At 42.5% G+C, this 21443-nt stretch overlaps 1 protein-coding gene across 1 annotated transcript in view; it reads right to left on the bottom strand.

Annotated features, from left to right (window-relative positions):
- Positions 1 to 21443, bottom strand: part of ELOVL5 (ELOVL fatty acid elongase 5) — a 66996-nt gene that overhangs the window by 12326 nt on the left and 33227 nt on the right. The window contains exons 2-3 of the mRNA XM_063313820.1: positions 8706 to 8771; positions 6071 to 6258 (exon numbers count right to left, since the gene is read on the bottom strand). Of these exons, the coding sequence (XP_063169890.1) occupies positions 6071 to 6258; positions 8706 to 8763 (246 nt within the window). The 5' untranslated portion in view covers positions 8764 to 8771. The remainder of the gene's footprint in view (positions 1 to 6070; positions 6259 to 8705; positions 8772 to 21443) is intronic.

Raw genomic sequence — 21443 nt, 5'->3', positions numbered from 1 at the left:
AAAGAGGGATGGAGTTCCATTTCCTATACATGTCTTTTATACCATAGAAGCCTGTGGTCAAACAGGGTCTGATGGTTTCCAAAATGTGGCAGATTACAGAACCCTGAAGAAAAGAAGAATTAGGAACACATCACAATCAAGTCTCAAATTTTCAGACATGCCATTTGTTATGTTAATGCCATACAGGTTTCTCCTAGCAATAAAACAAGGTGAGAGTTAAGTCTATATTCCAAGATATTCTTCTGTTATGCTTTTCATCAACCTTCTATTTTAAGTCTCCTTGCTGATTTGCACATGAAACAAACAATTAGAATTTTAAATTGGACTAGCCTGTATGTTCTCCAGCTGCTGTTAATCATAAACAAACAAACAAACAAAATTTGCAGGTCAATAGCAATGTTTCTAGTTTTTTGAGAATGGCTCCTGAGAAGTAGCTTCATTCATTACAGCTTCCATGGTTCTCCCCTGCCAACCCACAACCCCCAAAAAGGAGTCAAAGTGACTAACCATGATATTTGCAGCAATTTTTGTTAAGTAACTGGTTTGAACTTGTTTCTGTCCATTAGCCTACATGTGTGAGATTGTTTCTTCCATTTCAGGGGCTCCTAAACTTTTTGCCATCACACCTCCCTTTAGTGTAATCTTAATGTACCCACCTCCCCTAGGAATCCACACACCGGAATGAACACAAATGAACAAGGAAAATGTTACCCTGAAACTTTGGGAAAGGTGGATTTATTGTAGCAACTAAAAGGTTCTCCACACCTCCCCTGGACTCTATTCATACCTCCCCAAAGGAGGTACACCTCAGTTTGCGAAACCCCATTCCACATGCTAGTTGCACTTGATTTGAGCTGCATGGAGCCTGCTTATGTGGTACAGGGGTCAGACTGCAAGTCTATGACTGGGAAGATCCAAGCTCAAATCCCAATCAGCTATGATGCTCCTTGAATCACCTGATCCCATTCAGTCTTAGACTAATCTATTTCATGGACTTAATGTAAACATAACATGAAGGGGAATGCTGCTTAGATAATTATCATCAGTCTCTGAAAGAACAGTGGGATATATACTATACTTTGGCAAAATAAGCATAGATACACATATTCTGACATCATCTTTGCCTTTAAGAAACAAGTTAAAAGATTGCATGAAGGTGCTAAAAGGGCAATGATCAACAACAATTTCAGTGCCAAGGTACTTGATCTAGAACGCATAACATCAATGCTGTTACCTCGTTTCAACATTAACTTCAACACAGCAAATATGTCCAAGTGGAAAAACATACACTAATCTCTCCTAAATAAATAACTTGCACAATTGAGCTGTATGAAATTTTACACTTCTCTGATAAGTCCTGCTTTGCTGTAGGTTCTGGTTTTTTTCATACAAAACAATATCACAAGGAAAAATCCTACTAGTTTTTGTTCTACAGATTTAAAAGCTTTTTTTGGGAAGTGTGAGATTTTCAGCTCTTCTGTTTTCCCTAACTCTTTGGAGCAGAGGGCCACTGGGAGACTGCACTGGAGACTGCAGGTAAGAAGAATGGCTGTATTTGCGTCTGTCCGTTTCTCTGATAAAAACTTCCTTCGTTGAATTCACTGAGCTGGATTCCAGCATTCCTTCTCTTCTATGGAATTTATTTATCTAACCGTTTCGGCTATCTTTTCCCAAAGATATGGGAGAACCCAAGCATCTTACATAGATTTCTTATTTAGATATTATTTTAGACCAAAATAAACAGCTATAGAGAAAGTCAAATCAAGGACTTTCAGGCGTGTTGGCTGGGGAAAAAAAAGGCTTGGAATTCCAATACAAACGAGAGTGTGCCACAAACCCTCAGACAACTGGAGGATACTGAAGTCTGCCCTGTAAAAGTACCAGCTATGCTCAAAATAATATAAAAGTCCTGATTTGCTTATTTCCAGACACCAGGAGATCTTTGAACCTGGGCTGCGCAAGCAGCTGCCAAGTCTACCAGTCCTGCAAGACACCACTTCATGTTACCTGCTTAAACTCCGTACCTAATTTTCTTTAAATGCTCATAAATGACATTTCAGGGTCATCCCCTCGTAAAGTGGTAAGTTTATGTGGTCTATATATAAATAAAGAGAACGAACACATGAACATTCAAGACTGGAACATCTAAATAAAAAGAAAATCACAGGGATAAACAAAGCCATAGGACTTCAGTACAGAGAAAAACAGATAAATCTCATAGTCTAAGAAGCATAAAGGAAATGCAGCTGGGAACAGACATGTTTCAGAGTGCATCTGGGAGTCATACTAAGAAGCTAAATATAATTCATTCAGAAGAGAGTTCCACATCTGTAAAGCCAGCACCAAGAAAGCTCTACTTTATATGCAGGGAATCTCTACTATCACTTGTAACATGGGATGATCTTGATTAATTTGACCTCTTTCCTCCTTTACCTCATATAGCATAAGAACTAGCAACTTCCTCCTGAAATAGAACAGCTGTTCTGCATGCCTTTGTTCCTAACCATACACAGTAAATAACAGAAACAAGACTATATGCTATGATATAGTGTCATGCCAAAATTAAATATCAAATCAAATCTTTATTACGGAAGGTGGGGTACAGTCAGTTAAAAGCATAGAAAATACATTAAAATCTAACATAAAACACACACACATGCAAACACAGAAGTCTAAAAGAAAGAAAAGGAAAAAAAATCTAAAAGGGGAGGTAGGAGCATTAGATGGGTGTCAGGGAGCATAAATGTTAGTATATCTGTCAGTACTAGTGTGATGAATTAGATGCTCATTAAATTTAGTTTATGGCACTGGTCATCATCTGACGAATTTTACGGGCTGCTGTGCAGAACCTGGCAACATTCTATGTTGTAGCAGCATTGGTATCTGACAATAGCAGGGAGGTGTAAAATCGTTCTGAGAGCCCTGGCTATTTATACAATAATGGTAAGATGAGGCTAGTACGAATGTCTCTATAATACAGGCACTGGAGGAGCACATGCTTCGTTGCTTCGATGTGACCAGAGTCACGGGGGCCTTGTCTCTCTGGGTAAGGAATCGTCCTGTATCGGCCCTCAAGGACAGCTGAGGGGAGGGCATGACATTGTGCCAGAAAAGGCCCTCTGATGGTTGAGTACCTCAAGTTTAGTTAAGTATGTCATAGGGGAGGCAAAATACCTGCTGGATTCACTGGCAATAAAGGTTAGGGACCTGGCTGAATCCAACTGGTGCTCTGTGTCTGCTACACGCTGTTTAATGAGTGCTTTGGCCTATCATATCCCATGCTGAGTAGCAGACCCGGAGAGAAGCCCAGGGATGGGATCTTAGTTGCCACCGCCTGTTTCCATGTGGACTGAAAGTCATCCCTCATAGTTAATGGGACAAGGCCAAGGGGAAAAAGGGATAATCTGAGCCAAATAGTTGAGTATGACCACCCACACCCTAGCCTCCACTTTCATGAGGCCTGTCTCTAGTCTCAGGGCGGCATTAGAGACAGATTTTGGGACTTGAAGGCTGACATTAGAAAATTGGATTGCGCAAGTTCCAATGGTGCAAAATTGGAGAAGGGGCCAAGCTGGGCACCATAAAGGAGTTGTGCTATTGGCCTGGCTTCAAATAATTTGAGTGCTGCAGGTATAAAATGGCTACCTCTTAACCTGAGGAATTTAAGAATGGCAGATGAGCTCCTCTGTGCAATTTAAGTAATTTAAGTGGTCCTCATGGGCTTTCCTACTGCTGGCAAAATGAAGGACTACTCCCAGGTATTTGAAACATGAGACCTGCTCAATTTTGTGGCCATCTATGCTCCAGGAGTGGCTTACCTGAAATATTGCAAGTGCATGAAAAAAATACATTTATATTCAGCATCTGCCTAACTTTAAGAAGCCTTCTGAATTCCTTACGTATTAAACTATGTGCGCTCTACATGTAGTGACAGAGGAAGTGTTTTTGCCTCTTCTGTGATCAGGTGCATCTCATATTGATAGATGGGGTATAGTCTGTGAATGAAGCTTACAGTCATATGGTCCAAAACATATAAGCAATGTCTGACAAGTTCACACTCCATCTGAGGACAGATTGGTGGAGGCCTGGGGATGGTATTTTTGATTCCCTGCCCTATAGAACAGCCTCCTCCCAGAGTTCAGACTGGGGACAACCTTGGCTTCATTCTAGAAGGTAGCCGGGAGAGAGTTACTCCAAAGCCCTGCGAAAACTGTGGGTTAGCACTATCTCATGTTAAAGTTATGGTTGTATCTGTCTCTTTCAGAGTACTTTTCTTGAGTTTTTATCTCTATTGTTTTATTATCTTATTGTGGTAAACCATCAGGAATCGAGTAGTATATAAATGTGAGACATAAATAAAATAAGCAAGAGACACATAACAGGAAGACTAGTGTCATTTTCAGCTATTGTTCAAAATTATGGGGATGCATGATTAATGCAGACCAAGCTTTCAACAAAGATCATGGAGCTCACAGAATGACTTTGGGCCAGTCAATTATTTCTCAATCTCATCTATCCCATAGGCTACTGTGACAATAAAATTAGAGAGACTCTATTATGTATCACTAGAGGAAGACTGGGATATAAATCTCAGTAACACCGTTATTATTAGCAGTATTATTAGTAGTAGTATTAATGAATCTGGCTATGCTCTTATAAAAAAATTAACTGACTTTATCTTTAGAATTCTACCAATAATATGCTTATACTCCATATTTTTAGCATGTTTTGATAATGGAACAGGAATGGATGTTATCACGTTGTATGAGTAGATTTGATTCTACACCATAATCAGCTACTTTGAGCACTTAGAATAGTCTTACTGATTTCAGTACAGGTAGTTCCTGACTTATAACAACAATTGGGACCAGAATTTCCGTTGATAAGCGACGCAGTCATAAAATGCGATCACATCGCTTAACGACAGCAATCCTACAGTCCCAGTTGCTGTTGTTAACCGAATCCCACCTCGTCCTTAGGTGAGGCAACTTCCTGCTGGCTTCCCACAACCAAAGTCAGTGGGGAAGCCGGCAGGAAGTTGCAAGTCCCAGGCTGGCAGGCAGGCAAGTGGCTGCTGCTGGGTGGGGGAGGCAGTGGGGGTGTGTGTGAACGGGTCAGGGAGGGCACGCAGGGGTGCGCAAAGGATGCCGTGCAGGTCAGGGAGGGTTCTGGGGAAGCTAGCAGGGAAGGCTGCAAATGGCAATCACGTGATCATAAGGTGCTTGGCAACCGGTTATAAGTGTGAACGGGTGGTGGTGGTGCTGAGACAGCTGCAGCTCCAAGGACCAGTCATAACCACGTCCCTTCAGCACTGTCTTAACTTCAAACTGTCCTAAGTTGAGGACTACCTTTAAAGCTCTTCTACAGAGGGTGCACCACTGGAAGACCTGAAAGGCCAGGTTAGGGACAGATATTTATGGAGAAAATCTATCTATGTGGTCGCTAAGAGTCAACACCAACTTGACAGCATATAATCAATTTTATACAGAATCAGCACAAATTAAACAAAAACAGAAAATTTAACATATTTGTGTTAATTCTAAAGAGTAGAAATTTTAAAAGTTATGCATTTTCAAGCAATATTTTTGTGTTAATTACCTTATTTTTTAATGCTAGCTTTCATATTATACAATGGATATAACTTGCTCTTTGATTACTGAATATATGAACTAACTCCTCTGAAAAATACTGTATTTAAGAAGATATGCAAATTTAATTGTAGATACTTAATCCTTGAGAGTTCTTTCACAGAAGCAACTTACAACTGCATGTTGCAATTTTTAAAATAGGTCTACCCAAACTTCATTTCCGTTGCCTTTCTTCCCTATTGTGACAGAGTCATACAGCTGGTAAGATCTAATTTCCTATTTTTCAGACAATAACCAGCTCACTTATGTTGTATACCAGGTATAATATGACCCTAACCAATTAAGCTATACATATTTGAAATTATCTTTAGTGAAATAGAAGAGAAAACAGAAGTCCTAGGGAAATAATTGTACTGACTTGCAGGCTTAAATGAAAGTCGCCCTGGGCTCTCAAACCAATGTGAAACCTCTGCCTTTCTTACCTCATAAAACATATAGAGGGACAGGAGGGTAAGTCCAAGGTTATAGACCACTAGAATGCCCCTGCATGAAAATGGCTGTCGGTTCTGCATATACTTTGGTCCTCTCCATATGATTAATAAATATAAGACAGAGAAGATGAAGGTAGGTGTGTAGTTCGTCAAGAGAAACCATCCTTTTACCCTGGGATCTGAAACAGAACACCAATTTTATTACTATTTGTATTTTGTAGCTGCCAGGATTTAATACTAGCTGCCCATTCTAGGTCCCAACCCCTTCCTCCCCTACCTCTTTAGCAAAGCTTTAGTCATAGAAACTGAAGGAATAATAGCTGCTAAATACACTAAAAAAGGTCTATTGTTCTTATTTATGCAACAACATCCCACCCCAATATAATGAGGTTTGATTTAACTGTGCTGTTGCTAAGGGAAGTACAATTAATTATGTTCCCTTTCCTTTATGTTCCCCAAAGCAGCACTTGATATACTACTATTCATATTTGTTTCTAAAATCCTGATTCAAAGTACTTGCAGTCACTGTTATTTTTTATTCTCTACTTTCAGTTAACTTTTTCTCCCATGCCCCATTACAGCATCATTTTTTTTCAGTAAGAGGGATTTTATATGAGACACAGTGCCCAATTTGCCACCTAATTGCAGTTCTCACAGTTGAAAGCTGTCCGTTGTGCAGCAAAATAATGAGTCTTAAAGATTATTTTTTCCGAGTAGCTTTGAATTCTTTTGTGAAGAACTGCTTGAGCTCCTCAGTTCAAAATGGTCATCCAGGGGTTATAGTTTAAAACTTTTATCCCTTCATATTTGAGAATCCTGGGGCTTCAACCACTGAGGACCAAAACATTTTAATTCCCATTCATTTAATGGCACAATTAATCAAATGGACATATGAAATTATTACTTCTGACATCAGAATTTTGACACTGTTAATTTGGAGGTGGGGAATGCAGATCCCCAAATATTTTTGAGCTACAGCTCCAAGCAGCTGTAAACAGCATGATCAGGTGAGGCATGTGTAGTTCTCACTCCTGAATTAGCTTAATTGCAAGAATTCTGCAAGTCACAGGCAAAAGCCTTCTCTGATCATGGTGCTTTGCAGCATTTGAAATGCAGCATCCAGGAGCCAGACTTATGACAATCTCAAATCTCTCTCACTAAAGATAATTCAATGCAATTTTCCAGTGGGATAGTAACTCAAATTATTCAACTACAAAACTGTCATTATAGCAAGTCAGTTTCATGTTTTTTGTTTTTTCACTAACATGGAATGTGCTTCCCGTACAAATACTTCGGATACCAATGTCAGTACGGAATGGCATTGCAGAATTTTAATCTTATACAGTGGTCTGAATGTCTGGAATAAATGTTGTGCCATTTATGTTGAGCCAACTTTGAGCTGGCTGTAAGGTACAGAATAAAGACTAATAAACATTTGAGGAATTCTATGAAGTATGTTTAACAGGCACCAGCCGGAAATTATTTCACCCTACTTGTAGAAGAAAAGAGTCTGAATCACTGTGGAAAGGAATGCCTTGCTGGTCCTCCTTCCTCTATTTATTTTTATTTTATTTTATTTTTTATCCCAGAGTTTACAGTCCAACTGAGAGATGCCAGAATCGAGAAAGATGTATGGGGAGTTTATTTTCCTGTGGTTTAGAGATGGCTGGAGTGACTATTTCTTTGTAATGGAGCTGTCAAGTTTTTTTCCTCTAAGCTATCGAGCTGAGAAAGGCTAAACATTCAGAGGAAAATAGCACTCCAGCTAATCATGCTTAAAGCTGTTGCAGCTGAAGCAGGTAGAGATAACACTGCATCAGGGCAGGAAGGCCCAGGTGGAGTTGATGCAGATGAGGCCTAGGACTGACCAAGGTAAGCAGGCTCATCAATGGGCACAGTGTAGGAGACCGTAAGTGATCCATTGGACAAGGCCACTGAAAAGGCCATACAGCAGACCACGTAAGAAGCATGTGGCCAACCAAATGAGCTCCAGGGGATGAGATCTACCAAAAAGAAGATCTCAGTGGAAGATGATCTACTACCTAGGTCACACACTAGTACCTAGTGGTGTAGAGTGTCTGCCAACTGATAAATGGGCTAAACTGTGGTGGCTTCCTAGAAAAGGATGGATTGAGGCAGCAAGCCTTGGTGGGAGGAATTCTGAGGCAGAGTTGTTCTTAGAACTTTTTGGCCAGGTAGTTTCAGAACTTTTGCTCAAAGGTAACTACAGGGATCCCCACAGATAAACAGGGCAAGCCAAAACTCCTCAGAAGACAGCTTGGGAAGGGAATTATGTAAGTAAACTGCCAATAAACTGTCACCCGTCTGTCTTTGCAGGTTACCATCCAAAGTTAAAGCTGTGACACTGCTATTGTCCACATTTTCCTTGGAGATAAAGCAGCAGTAGTGTATTTGCAGCAGGATTCAGTGCCAAAAGCAAGCCATCTACTGATTTCCAACTTGTAAGACCAGCTAAGGTAAAATCAATCAGAACATCTTTATTGAATTCCAGTAAAAGTCTGACAGAAATAAATAAATGCACATGTATTCTATTAGAGGTCAGATAAAACATGCAGGTATTTCAGGCTTTCTTAGCAGCTCAGATCCTTGAAAATGAGCTACATACCTCTTGGCCCAAGCCAAACATCCAGGTAACTATTGAGTGTTGTATCCAATGATTCCATTGTATCACCTAGAAAGAAAGATAAAAATACTTTTACTTTTTCCACAGAAGTTTTCTGATCAAGACACAATTAAGATTTTACTACAGCTCTGAATATTTGATGGAGTTTTGTAGGAACTGCCATGATCTATTTTTGTTTTGTTTTGCCTTTCCTTGTCTTTCTAAAACATTTGAGAAGAGTGGGTGTTGGATAACTGTACTTTCTGATCAATTGTACCTGCTGCATTTCCCATGACAGTACCACAAAGTTAGGACCTACTCTAGCTAAGTTGTACACTAAATTTATAAAGGATTCTCTTCCAGTCAACTGCCTTAGAAGGTTTAATTAAGCTTACATCAATATTTGCTCAGGGATGGGCAGCCTGATGATCTCTTGATGTTTTAAATAATAACAAATAATCTCTGATCATTTACTATGTCTGAAGCTTATGGGAGTCGTAGTCCAAAAAATCTGGAGAACACCAAGTTGCCTACCTTTGCAAAGAAAGAGAAAATAATCTTCTTAAAAAGTTTTAAACGAGTACCTAACAGTGTGACATACCTCAGCAAAGATATTTTGAAGCCTGGTAATGGGGAACTGCAGAAAAAAACACTGCTTCTGAACATAACTTATATGAACACAATTAATCTCTAAAGCAACAATAGTTGGGATGAGTCCATTGTCTAGGTATACTGACTGTGTGGAGTATGATTATTCCCAGCTGCTATTCTATGCTGTTTTAAGTTATTTATGTTTTTAATCACTGCCTGTTTTACTTTGTTCCTATTTGTTTTAATTGTTAGCCACCCAGAGTCACGTATATGAGATAGGCGGCCACACTAACTAAATAAGAAAGAAACAATCTCTACCCTTTTTGACTCCGCAAAGGATCGTTACCTTGTCGTGGTGCTGGAGCTTGAGCACCTCAATGATGCCATGAGCTAAACCGTGAAGGGCCACCCAAGACGGGAAGGTCATGACAGAGAGGTCAGACTAAATGCGATCCCTGGGGAAGGTAATGGCAACCCACCCCAGTATTCTTGCCGTGAAAACTAAATGGATCAGTACAACCAGAGATATGTCGGTATACCATCGGAAGATGAGACCCCCAGGTCGGAAGATGGTCAAAATGCTACTGGGGAGGAACAGAGGATGAGCTCAACTAGCCCCAGTCGTGATGACGCAGCTAGCTCAAAGCCGAAAGGACGGTTAGCGGCCGACGGTGCTGGTGGTGAACGGCGAATCCGATGTTCTAAGGATCAACACACCATTGGAACCTGGAATGTAAGATCGATGAGCCAGGGCAAATTGGATGTAGTTATTGGTGAGATGTCAAGATTAAAGATAGACATTCTGGGCGTCAGTGAACTGAAATGGACTGGAATGGGCCACTTCACATCAAATGACCACCAGATCTACTACTGTGGACAAGAGGACCACAGAAGAAATGGAGTAGCCTTCATAATTAATAGTAAAGTGGCTAAAGCAGTGCTTGGATACAACCCCAAAAACGACAGAATGATCTCAATTCGAATTCAGGGCAAGCCATCTAACATCACAGTGATCCAAATATACGCCCCAACCACAAATGCTGAAGAAGCTGAAGTAGAGCAGTTCTATGAGGATCTGCAGCACCTACTGGACAACACGCCTAAAAGAGATGTTATTTTCATCACAGGAGACTGGAATGCTAAGGTGGGCAGTCAAATGACACCTCGAATTACAGGTAAGTATGGCCTGGGAGAACAAAACGAAGCAGGACATAGGCTGATAGAATTTTGCCAAGACAATTCACTCTGCATAACAAACACTCTCTTCCAACAACCTAAGAGACGGCTTTACACATGGACTTCACCAGATGGACAACACCGAAATCAGATTGATTACATCCTTTGCAGCCAAAGGTGGCGGACATCTGTACAGTCGGTAAAAACTAGGCCTGGAGCTGACTGTAGTTCAGACCATGAACTTCTTCTTGCACAATTTAAGATCAGACTAAAGAGATTAGGGAAGACCCACAGATCAGCTAGATATGAGCTCACGAATATTCCTCAGGAATATGCAGTGGAGGTGAAGAATAGATTTAAGGGACTGGACTTAGTAGATAGGGTCCCGGAAGAACTCTGGACAGAAGTTGGCAGCATTGTTCAGGAGGCGGCAACAAAATACATCCCAAAGAAAGAGAAAACCAAGAAGGCAAAATGGCTGTCTGCTGAGACACTAGAAGTAGCCCAAGAAAGAAGGAAAGCAAAAGGCAACAGCGATAGGGGGAGATATGCCCAATTAAATGCAAAATTCCAGAGGTTAGCCAGAAGAGATAAGGAATTATTTTTAAACAAGCAATGCGCAGAAGTGGAAGAAGACAATAGAATAGGAAGGACAAGAGACCTCTTCCAGAAAATTAGAAACATTGGAGGTAAATTCCAGGCAAAAATGGGTATGATCAAAAACAAAGATGGCAAGGACCTAACAGAAGAAGAAGAGATCAAGAAAAGGTGGCAAGAATATACAGAAGACCTGTATAGGAAGGATAACAATATCGGGGATAGCTTTGACAGTGTGGTCAGTGAGCTAGAGCCAGACATCCTGAAGAGTGAGGTTGAGTGGGCCTTAAGAAGCATTGCTAATAACAAGGCAGCAGGAGAAGACGGCATCCCAGCTGAACTGTTCAAAATCTTGCAAGATGATGCTGTCAAGGTAATGCATGCTATATGCCAGCAAATTTGGAAAACACAAGAATGGCCATCAGATTGGAAAAAATCAACTTATATCCCCATACCAAAAAAGGGAAACACTAAAGAATGTTCAAACTATCGAACAGTGGCACTCATTTCACATGCCAGTAAGGTAATGCTCAAGATCCTGCAAGGTAGACTTCAGCAGTTCATGGAGCGAGAATTGCCAGATGTACAGGCTGGGTTTAGAAAAGGCAGAGGAACTAGAGACCAAATTGCCAATATCCGCTGGATAATGGAAAAAGCCAGGGAGTTTCAGAAAAACATCTATTTCTGTTTTATTGACTATTCTAAAGCCTTTGACTGTGTGGACCATAACAAATTGTGGCAAGTTCTTAGTGGTATGGGGATACCAAGTCATCTTGTATGCCTCCTGAAGAATCTGTATAACGACCAAGTAGCAACAGTAAGAACAGACCACGGAACAATGGACTGGTTTAAGATTGGGAAAGGAGTACGGCAGGGCTGTATACTCTCACCCTACCTATTCAACTTGTATGCAGAACACATCATGCGACAAGCTGGTCTTGAGGAATCCAAGGCTGGAGTTAAAATCTCTGGAAGAAACATTAACAATCTCAGATATGCAGATGATACCACTTTGATGGCTGAAAGTGAAGAGGAACTGAGGAGCCTTATGATGAAGGTGAAAGAAGAAAGTGCAAAAGCTGGCTTGCAGCTAAACCTAAAAAAAACCAAGATTATGGCAACCAGCTTGATTGATAACTGGCAAATAGAGGGAGAAAATGTAGAAGCAGTGAAAGACTTTGTATTCCTAGGTGCAAAGATTACTGCAGATGCTGACTGCAGTCAGGAAATCAGAAGACGCTTAATCCTTGGGAGAAGAGCAATGACAAATCTCGATAAAATAGTTAAGAGCAGAGACATCACACTGACAACAAAGGCCCGCATAGTTAAAGCAATGGTGTTCCCTGTAGTAACATATGGCTGCGAGAGCTGGACCATAAGGAAGGCTGAGCGAAGGAAGATCGATGCTTTTGAACTGTGGTGTTGGAGGAAAATTCTGAGAGTGCCTTGGACTGCAAGAAGATCAAACCAGTCCATCCTCCAGGAAATAAAGCCAGACTGCTCACTTGAGGGAATGATATTAAAGGCAAAACTGAAATACTTTGGCCACATAATGAGAAGACAGGACACCCTGGAGAAGATGCTGATGCTAGGGAGAGTGGAAGGCAAAAGGAAGAGGGGCCGACCAAGGGCAAGATGGATGGATGATATTCTAGAGGTGACGGACTCGTCCCTGGGGGAGCTGGGGATGTTGACGACCGACAGGAAGCTCTGGCGTGGGCTGGTCCATGAAGTCACGAAGAGTCGGAAGCGACTAAACGAATAAACAACAAACCCTTTTTGAACACTGTGGCACACGACTGACAAGTCAAAGCCTAAAATGAAAGAGGTAGTAGTAGCATGTTTTAAGTAGTTACAGTTTTGTAGAAAATAATAATTTACAGCAAGGTGTTTTTCCAACTGTCGGCCCTTATCCAATTTATAAATAATTCTGAATCACCTTTGTCTTTCTTTTTTTAGTGAATGAACAGTATTTAAATTAATGGAGGGCCATCATACAAATCTTAGGAGCAGCTTGATCTTCCGGAACTATAACACAGTAGAACAATGTGTGACTTTATATAAAGCTTTATCATCACCTCGGCTAGCATAGCTGACCTTGTCAAATTAACTTTGGCTAAGCTACATCTTTTTGACTATGTAAACAGGGAAGGGAGGAAAATCAGTGGTCAAACATACAACTCTGAAGCATCCGATGACGGGAAAGATTTGTTGCCTGCTTTTACATCAGCTTTCCAATGTGAGGGGAGACCAGTTCCAAGTACTTACCTAGGAAGATTTCTGCTTTGGAAAGATATGATCATACATAAATAATAACTGGACTGGATTAAGAATACTTTCCACTAGTGATAACTTTTTATATTTATTATAAGCCTTCAGATTATCACTAGCCTAAAGAAGCAAAAGAAATAAAGTACACTTCAACCAGTGCAATATGATCAAGGGCTCTTTTTAAAAATATTCTAAAGCTGAATTCTTCCCAAAAAGAATTCAAAAAGAAATAAATATTTCTTTATTATTTCAATTTACGTGGCTGCCCACCTCAAGTTCATGACTCTGGGTAGCTAACAGTGTTAAAAATTATAAAATCATAGAAACAGAGAAACAAAAAACACACTTTATCTTTAACAGAACTATTATTTATATTCTTAAGCTGTAATAAAGTCTAATGGTAGTCTTCAAAAAAAAAGATGAAGCATTGATATACTACTGTGATTGATTATGTGCCATCAAAGTGGTTTCCAACTCTTAGAGACCACATAGTACAACACAATTCTGGGAAAGCAATCATTCAAATATATTTAAGGATATTACTGGTGAGGTTTGGATGGCTCTTCCTTTTCTGGGCAACATAAACCCATTCAAAGGGCAAGTAATTTTTCCTAGGCCCCAAACAGGAGAAATAGAGGAAGAATGTTGATGGTGGCATTTTTTTCTTTCCTTGGTATGGAGTTGGATGAAGGGATGATACAGCTCCTGGTCCCTTTTTCCCCATCAAAAATATTCTCCTTTGCATTCGTCAATGACTTGGTTTTAATTCTGGAATGGAAAAACTAAGAGAACGTGGTGCATTGGCTAGATCAAAATCAACAAGGAGAAAACAAAGATGTTAACAAAGAATATGAAGATGGAAAACCAAAAAGAATTGTCTGTAAAAACTGGGTTTCAGATTGAGAAAAAAGTAAAATATTTGGGTGTTAATATAACTAACATGAATTCTATGTTATTTCAAAATAATTATGTTAAAGTATGGAATGAAATTAAGAAGGATTTATTAAGATGGGAAAAGTTACAACTATCATTGTTGGAAAGAATTTCTGTGGTGAAAATGAATGTGTTACCTAGAATGTTGTTTTTATTTCAGACATTACCTGTTTTGAGAAATGATGCAGCATTTAAACAATGGCAAAAAGACTAATCTAAATTTATTTGGCAGGGGAAGAAACCAAGAGTTAAATATAAGATTTTCCAAGTTGCAAAAGGAAGAGAGGGATTGGGATTACCTGATTTTAAACTGTATTTTGCTGCCTGATGTTTGGTTTGGATGAAAGAATGGTTGTTGTCAAGAAACAAGAGACTTTTAGAATTAGAAGGACATGGTCTGACATTTGGGTGGCATGGCATGGTATGGCAAAGTTGAGGTAAATATAGATTTTATAAATCATTATATTTGGAATGCCATATTACAAATATAGAATAGATATAAACCTAGGCTATGCCTGAAAATACTTTTGTTGGCCTCAGCCCAAGAAACATTTTATAGAAAAGAAACAGCGGGCAAAGAAAAATGGTTAACATATCAAGGTTTGTTAGTACAGGAAAATGGAGAACTGAAGATGAAATCAGGAGAACAATTAACTGTAGAGGGATTTAGTTTTTCAGTGGTTTTCATATGTACAACTAAGATAAAGATTTAATATAGATGAAAAAAGTACCAGGAATAGAATATCATAAAATGGAATTTGAAACTGAATTATGTACAAACAATGAACATTATGTGATTGCTAAAATGTATACACTTTTGCTAAGATTTGAGATGGAAGAAAAGCAAGTTAAAAATGTATGATAAAGTAGGCTGAGAATCTTGGTTATAATATTCAAATGGATCAACAGGAAAGAATGTGGTAAAACGTTTGAAATTCACATTGTTTTACAATTTAAAAAATAAATTTTATAAAATGATATACTGTTGGTATATGACACCACAGAAATTGTCTAAGATGTATAAAAGTACTAATTACCGTTAGAAATGTGAAAAATGTGAAGGGACATTTTATCATGCATGGTGGACTTGTGAAAAAGCGAAAAAATACTGAACACAAATACATATAGTGTTGCAGAGTTTTAAAAATTAATATTCAGATGAAACGAACTTTTCTTACTTCTCACAGATTAGCCAACCACATTTTAGCCTAGCAAGTTGTGTGGGCTTCGCTCATTTGGTTAGCTGCTGGGTCAGGGTGTAATTGAGCTGTATAAACTATGGTTAATAAAGTTTACACAGGATAGTAAGGATAGTGGGGAACCCAGTTTGCTGTAGTGGTTAAAGGTGCTAGATTGGAAACAAGGGGACTGTGCATTCTAGTCCCGCCTTGAGCTCAAACCCAGCTGGGTGACCTTGCACTCTCTCAGCCCTAGGAAGCAGGCAAACCACTTCTGAAAATCTTGCCAAGAAAATGGCAGAGACTTGTCCAGGCAATCACCAGAAGACAACATTGACTCCAAGGCGCGCGCACACACACACACACAACAAAGCATGTTGTACTAACACAGCCATAATAAAGGCTGCATCGAAAATTAAGATACAGCTATAGATGATATATCTGTTTCCTGCTGAAATGGAATACTTAGAGATTTGGTATATTCCCAAGTGAATCATCTGGTTGCTACCTAAACCTTCATGCAGTCATTCAGATGAGTGATTCTGGATCAGAATAGCAATTGATTTTGTTGCATAATACTGTCATTGACCAAACAGGGGAGTCTTAGGCATACATTTCTATGAGCACTTCAATATTTATCCAATGTCGAGTTTGTATTCAAAACCCTTCTGTTGCACTGCTTTTAGCAACCAAAGCATATAAAAGAAAACAAAACCAAAGACAAAGTTGCTATTCAACATCTTTCACAAATGTTAAGACAAATACATTCCGTAAGAGTGAACTTTTTCTGACAAGGGTAGTTATTCATGTAATACAATCTTTGTGGCAACGGTTGCATGCAATATGACTAGAAAATAAAAATGACAAAAGAACAAGTCCACTGGGAATATGAAGACTCTAAAGAGACACAAGGAAACCTTTCCTGTTTTTTACTGCAACACATTTGAATTCTTCTTGTTTTAATCAACCTTTGTTCTCCAAAATCACAAGAAAGGAGAAAAGAATCATTTTCCTCCTCTATTACAAAACAAAAGTTTTGTTTCTCCAAAACTGCTAAAATTACCCCAAACTACCTTCAAAAAAAAAAAAAAAAAGGCAGGCTGAGGAGGAGGGGGAACAGAAAGAAACCAAGGGATTGCTGCCACTCAAGAAAATTAGACCTCTTTTGTTTAATGATTTGTTATTCAGATCATGAAAGCTTCCATCTACATACTTGGATGTAGATGGTAACACATACTCTCTGTTCATAGCTTGACTTGATCTTATGCAGGGCAACTTATTCAGGAGTGGTCACACAATCAAAACAAGGAAAAAATCAGCGAACACACAGACAAAAAAATTAGCAATAAGGCCTAAGTTATTAAGGATGCATGGCTGCTTCAAAGGCTGCCCCTCATCATCTGCATGTGCAGACCGTATTTCAGCTGGAACCACTAGTAATCTAAAGCTGCTCTTCATGCCCACCTATGTGTAGACTGTATGGAATGGCCTTTGAAACAGCCATACAGGCCTTCCAGAGGATGTGGTAACTTTTAAGACTTCAAGGAGAGATGCTTTGTGTGCACTATCAAACTTTCTGAAGCACTTTCAGTGCCCAGTCCACACATTCATACTGAGGGTTGTTCTAATCAGAAATGGTATGGAGCTTGATTCTGAGGGCTAAAGGGGCAGTAGATACATGATGTCCTTCTCTGCCGTCAACTGCTATACTTCCAGCCAGACTTGGCTACTGGATTTGAGCCCAAATGTAGAAAAAACACCTGCTGTGATGGGTCAGGGTATTCTGGATACATTGAACTTTGCCCCCCAATTCTGCACCCCGCTGTGACTTTAGGCCAAACGAACTATTTTGGGGTGAACTGTAGGCTGCTGTGGATGGAGGAAGCACACAAAACAGTTGGGGACAAGATTTGTTTTCTTTTTTTCATTTTAGAACTTAAACTACTAGCTTCAAGATGGTAAGATAATATGCCGCTAATTTTGGACAGTAAGGGCCAAAGGAGACCTGAAGGCCACAAGGGAGGGGTTCAGGGCTACATTCCATGTTGGAGCTACAAGTCACTCACTCCTTTCTAGATCCACATTGAAAAACATGGGAGGTTTGAGCACAAGTCCAAAGAAAACCACCAATAAAAACTGTTTATAGGAAGTACCATATTTGCTCCTAAATACAATTTATGAGGAGGATGACAAAGGGGAAAGCAAAATTTCCTACACGCAAAGCTACTTGCTAATGATGACCCCACCCCCTCAAAAGGTGAGGCACATAACTTGTTTTATTCTGCTGTAAAAGCTAGAATTCTGTTCCTATTGGGAAAAGGCTAGCTGATGCTTTGCTGCAGGTAGATGTAATTTTGCCTCCCTCAGTTTCAGTTGCATTTCTAACTCCACCACAGGAAGGCATTGCCATTTCTCTGCAGTCAGAACCTCCATCCCTTTTTATACTCAATTTAAAATCACAAACAGGACAGCATTAACAGAGGCAAGAGAGCCAACCAATTGGAGCTGGTTCAAATAGGGTGCTTCCTACTGCTTGTGATTAAGCCTCACGTTCCAGATTCATTGCATGAAGTTTTTATTTGCCATGGATGATAGAATAGGCTTTACAATCAAGACATGATTCCTCAGTTCACCAGACAAAACTTCTACTTCAGATAGCTCTGGGACTCTACTTGCACACACAGTCAGGAAGCACTTGAGCCTGTTGCCAGGCTGTTAAAAATCACAAATTACCATGTGCGCTGTGCTCAGTGCTCAATCAACATCCACTTACAATTCTCCTCTTGCCTCCCAGCCACTCTAAATGTTAGAGAGTGTGAAACCCTTGGGTGAAGCCAGGTTTTAAAATCAGTTGTTTTAAAACACAGTCACTAAGAACAGAGGGAAAAATGCCTCCCCTCTCATGTAATTTAGCAGTTCCTACATGAAATCTTGTAAGATTATGGGCAAGAAGGTCAATCTTGCTAATTTTAGTGATCTCACAAGACCTTGCCTATTCGGCTTCTTTCCTTCTGCATAGACAAGGGACCACTTGCAGTGCTTTTGTGGACCACCAATGGCCCCCAGACAATAGGTTAGGAAGCACTGGATTACTGTACCTTTAGACAGTCACTCATGTGCTAGTCACTTCACAACTGGACTACTGCAATGCGCTCTACATGGGGCTGTCCTTGTAAATCATCCATAAGCTACAGCTGGTTCGAAATGCAGCAGCACAAGCAGTAACAGGGGCTTCTTGTTCTGCCCATGTGTCATCACTGCTACGTGAGCTGCATTGGTTACCAGTTGGTTTCCGGGTGCAATTCAAAGTGTTGGTGATTGTCATGACCTCGTTGCAAGGCACAAAGAGCCTCACAACGTAGATCATGATCATTAAGAAATAAAGGAAGGAGATAATCAAACCAGGGATTAACACAAGCACCCAAAAGCACCCACACCCATGGACCCATAGACGGCTGAAAAGAAGGACATTGGAAGAACGGAGATAAGCCGCACCTGGTGCCCTGGAGGACACAACCGAATCCGGGGGACAAAGGAAGACACCGGGAAAACGCCCAGGCAGCCATCAAGGGTCCCATCAAGAGGGAATGGGACAATGCAGGGTGGAGGAGCCCGGGGCACTACAAGAGGGTATAAAAGGGGCACCTCCACACCATCACCCCCGTTCGTTTTTCGTTCTGTCAGCCATCATTCCAATAAACCAGAAATCCTTAATACCCATTAAGTGAGTCTGTGTCTTATTGCGAAGCGAGACTGACCCTGACATAAAAACGGGAACCCCAAAAAATTTTTTTACCTAGCACCCATCCAACAAGCTTGTGAGGGACCCAGCTAGGTATGGAAACCCACGAAGCGAGGCAGCGCAACCCTTCGGCACCCGGCGACGAAGCCCCGCTCCCTCCGGGCGGGATGCAGCTGAGGTCCGGGCGATGTAACGCCCCGGTAAGTATGGGACCCAGCTGGGGGGAAGCGGTGGGGGAGGGACCCACCCTGGCGCCCCGGAGCCCGCGGGCCACCGGGGGCGAGGTGAGGGGGCCCTCTCCAGGCTCGCAGGCAACCCCGGAGGAAGCGCGAGACGAACCGCCACCCAGGGCGCACGGAGGCGAGGGCGCGCCTGGCACCGCGGAGGGACCAAAGGAAGGTCCATCCTCCACAACGGCCAACGGCGAGCGGAATGGCGAGCCCCCCAGCGGGAGTCCGCGGATGGCGGCGAGGCTCAACGCGCTGGAGGAAGGGATGCAGGTGATGCGGGTGATGCTACAACAGCTGACGGCAGCGCAGGGACCCCGCGGCGGAAACAGCGCAGAGGCACCCCCGGACAAGCGGCGGTGGGGCGAGCGTGGCGGCGGCGACGGCGGAACCCGGCCCAAGGAGCCCACCCGACAACCGGAGGCGCACCAGGACGAGACGGAGCGGATACCCAGCGGACGGTGGCGACTACGGCGGAGCTCAACCCCAGGAGCCCACCCACCGATTGGAGGCGCGCCCGGACGTGAGACGGCGGGGCAACCTCCCAGGAACCCACCCGACGACTGGAGACGCACCAGGATGAGAGGCGGAGGGACGACCCGGCGTACGGCGGCGGCGACAGCGGAGCCTGGATCCAGGAGCCCGACCGAGGGAGAACGCCCCGCCCCCCCCGGACGACGGGTCGACGGACTTGCGAGGAGACCCAGAGAGAGACACAAACACCGCAAGAAGACTGGAGACAATCCGACCCGCATCAGCCCCCGCAGAGCCCGCTGCATGGCACAGAGGGCACTGGGAGCCAAACCAGAACAGCTGCCAAGGACTTTGGCATAAAGTTTGACGGGGACCCCTCTAAACTCTCCTTTTTCCTGACAAACGCGAGGTACTACCTCGAGGAATGGGGTCCCTGTTTCAGAACTGAAAGGGGCAAAGTCAATGCCCTGGCCATAAAGCTGAAAGGTCGGGCCGCCGATTGGTACGTCCAGTTGTGCCAATCAGGGGCCCGGGCGCTGCAGGACAGCACGGAATTCCTGCAGGCGCTGGAGCGGCACTTCAGGGACCCCCTGGAGCAAGAAAAAGCGAAAAGGGCGCTGAAAACACTCAGACAAAGCCAGCGCTCCGTGGCAGAGTATGCCATGGAGTTTCAAGCCCTAGCCGGAAAAGTGGACACCTGGTCTCAATCGACTCTGATTGAGAAATTCAAACACGGACTCAACTTAAACGTTCTCCGGTGGGCACTCTGCCGCGACAACCCCAACTCCCTGACGGAATGGATCCGGCTGGCGGGGGAAGCAGAGGACGCCCACGACACGTTCCTCCATGCCAAGAGGGAAACGCAGCAGGCGGAGGCAGCGAGACCCCCACGCACAGCTGCAAGGCAGGGGAAGGTGAGACCCCAACCATGGAAGGAGGAACGGGACCGGCGCTTCGCTAAAGGGCAGTGCTTCACGTGCAGAAAGGAAGACCACAAAGCAGCAGCATGCCCCAAATCAACACCCAGAGAGAGCCCGAGGAGGGCACAAACCGCACCAACCCCAGCGCCTAGAAAGCGACCAGCAGCGAAGGGGGAGTACCGACGCAGGCACTTCCCCTACAGCTCAGAGGAAGAGGGAAGCAACCCCGATGAGCCGACGGGAAACGACAGCCACCTGGCCTAAGGGGCGCCGAAGGACAGGTGGAAGACAGTGACAGGCGCAACGACAAAGGGGTGAATGAGGAATGCCCCACCCTCTACGTCCGTGTCACCCTCACCCATGGGGATAAAACCAAAAAGGTCTGGGCACTAATTGACTCAGGTTGCTCTAAAAGCCTAATGCACCCAGACCTGGCAGCCGCACTCAACCTCCGCTGCTATCCACTTCAGCACCAATTGGTGTTCACGCAGCTCGATGGATCTGCAGCGGGAGGGGGCCCGGTCACCCAATACACCGGAGAAACCGCGCTAAGGCTCGGCAGCCACGAGGAAAAATTGGCTTTCATCGTGGCACCGGTGGGGCAACCCCTACTCATACTGAGGATCCCATGG

The sequence above is a fragment of the Candoia aspera genome, chromosome 1 (assembly GCF_035149785.1).
Source record: "Candoia aspera isolate rCanAsp1 chromosome 1, rCanAsp1.hap2, whole genome shotgun sequence".
Lineage (NCBI taxonomy): Eukaryota > Metazoa > Chordata > Lepidosauria > Squamata > Boidae > Candoia > Candoia aspera.
This window is presented reverse-complemented; position numbering and strand designations above follow the sequence as displayed.